The following is a 10,242-nucleotide window of genomic DNA, read 5'->3' as shown; positions in this document are numbered from 1 at the left end:
AGCCAACCTTAGCTATTAGCCTAGCCAACCTTAGCTATTAGCCTAGCCAACCTTAGCTATTAGCCTAGCCAACCTTAGCTATTAGCCTAGCCAACCTTAGCTATTAGCCTAGCCAACCTTAGCTATTAGCCTAGCCAACCTTAGCTATTAGCCTAGCCAACGTTAGCTTTCTGAGGAGATGATTGGCTGACGTGAGCACTGCTTGCACTCAGCAATAATGGTTGATTTGAGGCCCAATATATTCAACATGTTAAATTATTGTGACAGTCGTAAGAGCCTGTAGATAAGTTTTACCTTTATTTAACTAGGCAAGTCAGTTAAGAACAAATTCTTATTTTCAATGACGGCCTAGGAACAGTCAATGGGCCGAGATCGGATCTGGAGCCTGTAGATCGGGATAAAAACGTGTCCACGTTTAGCTGGTGTCTCTTTAAGTCTGCTGTCTGCCTGAAGATCTTCCCACACTGAGAGAAGCGGTACAGGGCTTCTCTCCTGTGTGAGTTAACTTGTGTGCCCTCAGATGTGATGACTGACGGAAACTCTTCCCGCACTGAGGGCAGTGGTAAGGCTTCTCTCCCGTGTGCGTTTGACAATGTTTCTTCAGGTATCTTGCCAGACTGAAGCTCTTCCCACACTGAGTGCAGTGGTAATTCTTCTCTCTTGTGTGAGTTAACTGGTGGGCCGTCACATTTGATGAATGACTGAAACTCTTTCCACATTGAAGGCAGTGGTAAGGCTTCTCTACTGTGTGAGTTAACTGGTGTGCCCTCAGGCTTCCTGTTTGACTGAAGCTCTTCCCACACTGGGAGCAGTGATAAGGCATCTTTCTTGTGTGAGTAAGCTGGTGTCTATTTAAGGTCTGTAAAAGAGGAAAACTCATCTCACAAACAGAGCAGTGGTATGGCTTCTCTCCCGAATGAATTCGATGGTGTGTCTTCAGGTGTCCTGCCTGGCTGAAGCTCTTCCCACACTGAGAGCAGTGGTACGGCTTCTGTCCTGTGTGAATTAGCTGGTGTGCCTTTAGAGCTCCTGCCCGACCAAAGCTCTTCCCACACTGAAAGCAGTGGTACGGCTTCTCTCCTGTGTGTATTCTCTTGTGTTCGTTTAGCTGTCCTTCCATACGGAAGCTCTTCCCACATTGGAAGCAGTGGAAAGGTTTCTCTCCTGTGTGTATTCTCTGATGCCTCTTCAAATTGAACGAACAACTGAAAGTCTTCCTACACTGGGAGCAGTGGTACAACTTCTTTCCTGTGTGAGTAAGCTGGTGCGTCTTCAAGCTGCTTGGTGTCTGAAATCTCTTCCCACATTGACCACACGGGTACATCTTCTTTCTTTTGAGGGTCTTTTTGCGTGGTAGGAGGTGATTTGGACACACAAAACTGCCTCTACAATCTGAGCAGGGTCGGTCCATGCAGTGGTGATGTTTCTGTCTTGAGTTCCTCCGTCTGTGTTGTTTATGGTTTCCTGATGCTGTGGAACTGGGCTCACTGTCTGAACCTGGGTTGGAGATCTCTCCTGTGGGAATATGAACAGATATGGGGTTAGAATCAGGAACAGAAGCATTGGCTTTAGACTCGTCTAAAAAACGATTAAGATCCCTTTATTTGTCCAATTAGAACACAAGGATTCCAACGGAATAGTGGGCTGCCGTACTATGGGGGCATGTGGACCAGTTGCTGTGGGCGGTTAAGAGTCTTAGTCAAGGGCACAACAGCAGGTGATGGCACGAGCCCAAGCTTACAACTCTTTATTCATTGTTTCATTAATTAACAGCAGATTATTTACTGGGCGATGAAAACAACGACTTTGTAATCACAACCATCTACCATCCACAGATATACACACACCGACTTGGGGAAAGAGTTGTCAAACAGTCAGAGACAAAGGTTGGTATACTGCTACACGGAGTATAGCATCTCTGTCTAAAAGCTGGGCTAATTTTAACAATAATATATAATCTCTGTCTAAAAACTGGGCTAACTTTAAGATGGGCTAACTTTAAGCTGGGCTAATTTTAACAATAATAAATCATCTGTCTAAAAGCTGGGCTAACTTTAACAATAGTATAGCATCTCTGTCTAAAAGCTGGGCTAACTTTAACAATAGTACATCATCTCTGTCTAAAAGCTGGGCTATCATCTCTGTCTAAAAGCTGGGCTAACTTTAACAATAGTATAGCATCTCTGCCTAAAAGCTGGGCTAACTTTAACAATAGTATAGCATCTCTGTCTAAAAGCTGGGATAACATTAACAATAGTATAACATCTCTGTCTAAAAGCTGGGATAACTTTAATAATATAATATAATCTCTGTCTAAAAGCTGGGCTAACTTTAACAATATAATATCATCTCTGTCTAAAAGCTGGGCTAACTTTAACAATAATATATCATCTCTGTCTAAAAGCTGGGATAACTTTAACAATAGTTGTGGGAAGTGAGCTGTCAATAATAGCAATAATAATTTTAGAATCCCCTGAGACACCAACCTCTCTCTGTTCTCCACACCTGAACTTACCTGGGTCAGTGATACTATCTACTTCTTCCTCCAGATCTGGATCAGACACTTCTCTGCTATCCTCCTCCTCCTCCTCCTTCACAGCTCTCTCCTCCTCCTCCTCCTCCTCCTCAGCTCTCTCCTCCTCCTCAGCTCTCTCCTCCACCTCCTCCTTCACAGCTCTCTTCTCCACCTCCTCCTTCACAGCTCTCACCTCTTCGACTGTCCTCTCCTCCTCCTCCTCTTTGACAGCTCTCTCCTCTGCCTCCTCCTCCTCTTTGACTGCTCTCTCCCCCTCTTCCTCTTTGACTGCTCTCTCCTCCTCTTCCTCTTTGATTGCTCTCTCCTCCTCTTCCTCTCCGACTGCTCTCTCCTCCTCTCCGACTGCTCTCTCCTCCTCTTCCTCTTTGACTGCTCTCTCCTCCTCTTCCTCTCCGACTGCTCTCTCCTCCTCTCCGACTGCTCTCTCCTCCTCTCCGACTGCTCTCTCCTCCTCTCCGACTGCTCTCTCCTCCTCCGCCGCCTCCTCTTTGACAGCCATCTCTTCCTCTAGGACTTCTGGCTCTTCTTTGACAATCACATTGAGTTCCAGTGTTTGACTGCAGTCCTCCAGCTTCACTGACACCACTTCTGGACCCAGCTGTGAGCTTCTCTGGGCTGGAACACCACAGCCAGAACCCGGGGACTCTGTGGACTTTGGTTCAGACATGGAAGACTACAGATGGATTCAAAAGAGGCACAAAAAAATGAAAAGTGAGTTTCACTAGAACAGTTTTGCTTATAAAAAGGAAGATGGAAAATGTTGCATGCATGGTCTATCTACTAGGATTCTGTTAAGAAAATATAGCTAGCTAGCTAACATTGGTGTGGTGATGGCAAAGATCGCTAACGTTAGCCATTTGAGCTAATTGGGTTAACTTTAGCTTACTGAGACATTTTACCGTCGTCACCTTTCTCAATAGGGTGGGATGATATCTAGCTGGAATGCTACATACAATTACAAGCAAGAAGTTTGCTAGTTTAAAGCAAAGCCGAACCAAAATGACATTTGATATCACGCTGGGTGAATGATTAAGTAAATTATTAATATAATTGAAGTTAGCTAGCTACGGTTAACAAACAAACACTGCGGTCAAGTGAGTCAACACTCAAACTCGGTAAAGCCATCCGCTCTTCAGTTTCCTCGTGAATTTGCAAATACACAACACTATACGGTGTCATGTGTTTTCTGGGAGGGGAAACTGAGTTGGATGCTGTCATGCTCAGATAGAGACAATGGCTTCAAATCAACTCCAAGAAAACAGCTTGAACCACACGTATTCAATCTTCCATAGTCAAAACGATACCAAATGGTGGATTTCATTTTGGCACCTTATCAAGTAGACGGTGTGGTTTATCAAATGTTACATTGGTAAAGATCGTGTTTACAGTCATGACATTACCAACACACACACACACACACACACACACACACACACACACACACACACAGACGTGAGTGAGCGTGATATATTTCTACTAGATCAATAATCCAGTGTGATGACCATTACATACCATACGATGCCCATTATGACATCATAAAGAGGTGTTGTGACACGTGTGGGTAATCCACTGTCATTAACATTGTAGACGCATAGCATGCCCACATTACACCAGCTACAACCAGCACATTACAATGAACTTTTGAGTGATTTCAATTCAAATTGAACAGAGTAAAAATGGATGGTAGGTTAAGTGTACACATTATGGCCACCAAAATATCAGTTTAAACATCTCTAACATATACTGCCCTAAACTTTTGTAAGAAAAGTGGATATAAAATTAAAGAATAATATCTAATATGAAGATTTACAGTGCCTTGCGAAAGTATTCAGCCTCCTTGAACTTTGCGACCCTTTGCCACATTTCAGGCTTCAAACATAAATATATGAAACTGTATTTTTTTGTGAAGAATCAACAACAAGTGGGACACAATCATGAAGTGGAACGACATTTATTGGATATTTAAAACTCTTTTAACAAATCAAAAACTGAAAAATTGGGCGTGCAAAATTATTCAGCCCCCTTAAGTTAATACTTTGTAGCGCCACCTTTTGCTGCGATTACAGCTGTAAGTCGCCTGGGGTATGTCTCTATTCAGTTTTGCACATCGAGAGAAGGACATTTTTTCCCATTCCTCCTAGCAAAACAGCTCGAGCTCAGTGAGGTTGGATGGAGAGCATTTGTGAACAGCAGTTTTCAGTTCTTTCCACAGATTCTCGATTGGATTCAGGTCTGGACTTTGACTTGGCCATTCTAACACCTGGATATGTTTATTTTTTAACGATTCCATTGTAGATTTTGCTTTATGTTTTGGATCATTGTCTTGTTGGAAGACAAATCTCCGTCCGAGTCTGAGGTCTTTTGCAGACTCCATCAGGTTCTCTTCCAGAATGGTCCTGTATTTGGCTCCATCCATCTCCCCATCAATTTTAACCATCTTCCATGTCCCTGCTGAAGAAAAGCAGGCCCAAACCATGATGCTGCCACCACCATGTTTGACAGTGGGGATGGTAGGTTCAGGGTGATGAGCTGTGTTGCTTTTACGCCAAACATAACGTTTTGCATTGTTGCCAAAAAGTTCAATTTTGGTTTCATCTGACCAGAGCACCTTCTTCCACATGTTTGGTGTGTCTCCCAGGTGGCTTGTGGCAAACTTTAAACGACACTTTTTATGGATATCTTTAAGAAATGGCTTTCTTGCCACTTTTCCATAAAGGCCAGATTTGTGCAATATACGACTGATTGTTGTCCTATGGACAGTGTCTCCCACCTCAGCTGTAGATCTCTGCAGTTCATCCAGAGTGATCATGGGCCTCTTGGCTGCATCTCTGATCAGTCTTCTCCTTGTATGAGCTGAAAGTTTAGAGGGACGACCAGGTCTTGGTAGATTTGCATGATACTCCTTCCATTTCAATATTATCGCTTGCACAGTGCTCCTTGGGATATTTAAAGCTTGGGAAATCTTTTTGTATCCAAATCTGGCTTTAAACTTCTTCACAACAGTATCTCAGACCTGCCTGGTGTGTTCCTTGTTCTTCATGATGCTCTCTGCGCTTTTAACGGACCTCTGAGACTATCACAGTGCAGGTGCATTTATACGGAGACTTGATTACACACAGGTGGATTGTATTTATCATCATTAGTCATTTAGGTCAACATTGGATCATTCAGAGATCCTCACTGAACTTCTGGAGAGAGTTTGCTGAACTGAAAGTAAAGGGGCTGAATAATTTTGCACGCCCAATTTTTCAGTTTTTGATTTGTTAAAAAAGTTTGAAATATCCAATAAATGTCGTTCCACTTCATGATTGTGTCCCACTTGTTGTTGATTCTTCACAAAAAAATACAGTTTTATATCTTTATGTTTGAAGCCTGAAATGTGGCAAAAGGTCGCAAAGTTCAAGGGGGCTGAATACTTTCGCAAGGCACTGTATGACTTGATTAAAATGTGAAGAATCCAGACTGGGCTTAATGGGTACAGAGGTTCCAAATAACCTCTTAAATAATACATGTTTATTCATTTTCAAATGTTCTAAATTTACAAACTAACATTTCTTATGTAAATTATATTAATCTCCCGTAAAATTATAAAAAATAAACTGATCATTGCCATCAGGGCCTAAATTAACACCCGCCACCCCCTAACCCACCGCCCCTAACCCACCGCCCCCTAACCCACCACCTCTGAACATGTGTCCAGGTACAAGCAGGCACCCACAGGGAGGTCCCGTAAAAATATTAACTATCTAAGTGGAGGTTCCTCAGAGAAGGAAGGGGCTGAGCAACATGACCAAAATATCATATCACACTATGTTTCTAATTTATGACGGTATTTTATGTGTTTTAGTAATAAAAGTTGTAAATGTGCTTCAGTAGTAAAGTGATCCATTCTGATTGAACAGTTATGAAACAATTCAACTTCAACCAAAAATGATTTCCTGCTTCTACACTCATATGAGATCATTTCCACACGGCCACGTTACGGGTTCACGTTACGGGTTCACGATACGGGCAGAAAGAACACGGCCGAGGCCTTCCAAGTGCCGCAGTGGACTGAGGCCCCGCAGCACACTGCTAGCTGTGCCACTAGGGATTCTGGGTGTCTGTGTGACCAGGAGACCAATGGGGCACCTCATCACACTGCTAGCTGTGCCACTAGGGATTCTGGGTGTCTGTGTGACCAGGAGACCAATGGGGCACCTCATCACACTGCTAGCTGTGCCACTAGGGATTCTGGGTGTCTGTGTGACCAGGAGACCCATGGGGCACCTCATCACACTGCTAGCTGTGCCACTAGGGATTCTGGGTGTTTGTGTGCCCGGGAGACCCATGGGGCAGCGCACAATAGACCCAGCGTCGTCCGGGTTAGGAGAGGGTTTGGCCGACGGGGATGTCCTTGTCCCATCGTGCACCAGCGACCCCTGTGGCGGGCCGGGCACAGTGATACGGTGATACGGTGGCCAGGTGTACGGCGTTTCCTCCGACACATTGGTGCGGCTGGCTTCCGGGTTAAGTGGGCGTTGTGTCAAGAAGTAGTGCAGTTTGGTTAGGTTTCGGAGGACGCACGGCTCTCAACCTTCACCTCTCCCGAGTCCGTACAGGAGTTGCAGCGATGAGACAAGACCAACTACCACGAATTTGGGGAGAAAGGGGGGTAAAACAAAACTAGGCCTTATTTTTAACCAAATGTTGCAATTGCGATTTAGATCAGAACACTTGGGTGAACTGTTGGAATCCTGGAAATATAATGTTTATTGGAATCCTGGAAATATAATGTTTATTATAATTCTATAGACAGAATATAAATAGTAGTGGGAGCTTTGAATACAGTGTTGGTTGACATGACAACGAATGAAAATGCCAGGGAGGAGTTAATGTGACATGTTAGGAACCATGTCGTAACCTAAACCTATAGATGTTACACTGAGCTGGGTGAATGGAGTCATGTTAGGAACCATGTCGTAACCTAAACCTATAGATGTTACACTGAGCTGGGTGAATGGAGTCATGTTAGGAACCATGTCGTAACCTAAACCTATAGATGTTACACTGAGCTGGGTGAATGGAGACATCCAATAAGCTGTAATAGACACAAGGCCTTGCTCATACAATACATTATGATCCTCCAAGTGGGGACCAGTCACTCAGGGCAGAGCCCCACCTGTTTCGAGCCCCACATTTTAGCACCAAAAAAAAAAAATATATATATATATATTTTTTTTAATTGGGGGGGGGGGGGCTTGCCTGATGTGCATGTTATTTTAGCATTAATGTGTCACATCAGTCTGCAAACAATGTAATAAATAAATAAAGTCCCTTTTTTGTTTTCTTGAGTTAGGCAGCTACAAAACTCAGGTGTTTCAGCCAGCAGGAAAAAAAACAGAGCGTCGTGCTGTGATTGGCTTAGTGTTCTGTCACTCATGAGGACTTTACTCACTGCCAAGTGTAAGAGCAGACCTTAAATTCTAGCCCTTCGGCTGCTGCCATAGAAGTGCCCATCCAAGAAGGCGCAAGGTCATTGGCCACAGATAAAATACGTCAAATCACACTATATCTACAGTAGCTATGATTGGACATTATACTTTCACAATCTTAGCTAGCAGTAATCATCATGAATCAAGTCGACAATCTACTGGAAAATCATTTTTAATCCTTGTTTTATGAAGATAAATTATTGAGAAAACATATCGGTGCTCATCGGACATAAACATTACACAACAAGTTGGAAATCGCAAATTCAACGAGTGGTTTGGAGGAATCAGTGGCAGCGTGGTCTCAAATCTGGGATTAAGGGGCTATGTTCCAAGTTTAAATTGATAAACATTCAACATTGGCCATGCTGTCAATGACGCATGATTTTTGCCGCACAATTATGGATTTCCTCTTATCCGCGTGTCGTCCCTTATGACATAGTTTGTACGTCTCAATTGTCATTAGAAACCACATTTCTTTAAGCAAGTCAGCCATATCAGCTGTTTTTTTTAAGGCAGTAAATGAGTCTGAATGAACTGATTCGCTGATAGCCAAGAGTAGCAGTGGTAAGGTGTTGGGACAGCTTTATGTAGGTCCTAACCGTTTGTGGGCACCGTTTGTCACCGTTATAATGTAATGACTGTATTGTTTAGTGTTGTGTTGTGTCTTTGCTCTCAAGCCACATTTGTTGTTGTTGTTGTTTTTTCCCACCAAGATGTACATGCTAACATCGCCAATGGTCCTCCCTCATCTTACACGGCACCGACAACCACAATAGTTAATCAAATGCCTGTCCAACTGATTCGTTCTGGCGCCGTCCCAGCCCACTTACTATCTAGTGATCAGGCTGCCTGGTTGAAATGAACGATTCACTAATTACATATTTGACATTGATGACGAATAATGTGATCAGTCACAAAATACAACGTCTTGAAGATAGCTAGCTAGCCTCGGATGAAGATGAAAACCTAGGCAACTTCAACCCACTATAGCTAACGTTAGCTAGATAACATGGCTAGACCGTATCTAATGTCCCGAAGACTCGCTTTTTGTGTAGATAAAATAATGTGTTATGTACATATAGAAAGAATCGTTATAGAATGTTTTAAAAGCTTGATCTTACTTTGTACCTGGACTTTGAAATGTTGACTACCGACGATACTAGCTAGCAACAACAGCTAACTAGCGTAACTCCGAACCGCCTCCTTTCCCAGAACGACGTCACAGATAGAACAATGAGACAGATATTTCACCGGAAATATATTAGCGTGAAGCATCCGGTTGGCGTTTCCACTCACTACCAAATATGGTGATGAGAGGATGCCCAGTGGCCGGCAGTGGGAGAAGATCGATGTTGTACGAATTCATGCAAACTTTCACATCGGTGAAACGTTTGATCTCAATACAGTTTTTTGTTCCCAAAATTAGCATCTGTTATGACACATTTTTGTAGATTTTTACCCTTTGCCAAAGTAGAAAAAAAAAAAACGAATTTGTTCCCACTTTAAAGGACAGGCTGTGGTCCATCTTGAGTTAGTTATAAAAACAATCTTTGACGAGATCATCTTCTATGGTAGTCTGCCGGAATAACATCACAGACCTAGTTCTGGTTGAGTGGAGAAGAGGTTGGGGACTGTTGAGTCATTGAAAGTAACTCAGTGGACTGTTGAGTCATTGAAAGTAACTCAGTGGACTGTTGAGTCATTGAAAGTAACTCAAAGTGGACTGTTGAGTCATTGAAAGTAACTCAAAGTGGACTGTTGAGTCATTGAAAGTAACTCAAAGTGGACTGTTGAGTCATTGAAAGTAACTCAAAGTGGACTGTTGAGTCATTGAAAGTAACTCAAAGTGGACTGTTGGTGATTTGTTGCGTTTCTTCCATCCAGAGGGATCAAGCGCTCCACGTTTCTCGGGACAAGAGTTGTGCATTTCGTTGCTCTCAGGAGCAGGGCGCCAATAGAAAGGTCGGTGTCACAGCTCAACAAGACAGACAGCGTATTCTCAGACTCGCCATTCTCTGTCTTACCCAACGGCGGGTTTAACAATCACCAGGAATATGTTTACAACACTGATCACCTCTGAGTGGCGTCCTACTCCCTAGAGCAAATCACAACACTGATCACTTCTGAGTGGCGCCCTACTCCCTAGAGCAAATCACAACACTGATCACTTCTGAGTGGCGCCCTACTCCCTAGAGCAAATCACAACACTGATCACTTCTGAGTGGCGCCCTA

The 10,242-nt window shown here is 43.3% G+C and overlaps 1 protein-coding gene across 2 annotated transcripts; it reads right to left on the bottom strand.

The window, feature by feature from the left end:
* Nucleotides 1-277: 277 nt before the first annotated feature.
* On the bottom strand, nucleotides 278-9,244 carry LOC118372371 (zinc finger protein 436-like). Of its 2 annotated transcripts, none has more exons than XM_052511183.1 (3): nucleotides 9,132-9,244; nucleotides 2,516-3,209; nucleotides 278-1,515 (listed from the first exon to the last, which is right to left on the bottom strand). In XM_052511183.1, the coding sequence occupies exons 2-3, from the start codon at nucleotides 3,201-3,203 to the stop codon at nucleotides 431-433; spliced, it is 1,773 nt and encodes a 590-aa protein (XP_052367143.1). In that variant the 5' UTR covers nucleotides 3,204-3,209; nucleotides 9,132-9,244; the 3' UTR covers nucleotides 278-430. The 2 variants fall into 2 exon arrangements, with proteins under 2 accessions (XP_052367143.1, XP_052367144.1); XM_052511184.1 differs by having other exon boundaries at nucleotides 9,139-9,234.
* Nucleotides 9,245-10,242: the final 998 nt, after the last annotated feature.

This window comes from Oncorhynchus keta, unplaced genomic scaffold, assembly GCF_023373465.1.
Source record: "Oncorhynchus keta strain PuntledgeMale-10-30-2019 unplaced genomic scaffold, Oket_V2 Un_contig_6399_pilon_pilon, whole genome shotgun sequence".
In the NCBI taxonomy this organism is placed as follows: domain Eukaryota; kingdom Metazoa; phylum Chordata; class Actinopteri; order Salmoniformes; family Salmonidae; genus Oncorhynchus; species Oncorhynchus keta.
The sequence above is the reverse complement of the archived record's forward strand: the minus strand, read 5'-3'. Positions and strand labels throughout refer to the sequence as shown.

Coding starts and splice junctions, on each gene's coding strand:
- LOC118372371 (XM_052511183.1), bottom strand. CDS start 3,203: ATGTCTGAACCAAAGTCCACAGAGTCCCCGGGTTCTGGCTGTGGTGTT. Junction 1,516..2,515: donor AGATAGTATCACTGACCCAG/GTAAGTTCAGGT, acceptor ATATTCCCACAG/GAGAGATCTCCAACCCAGGT.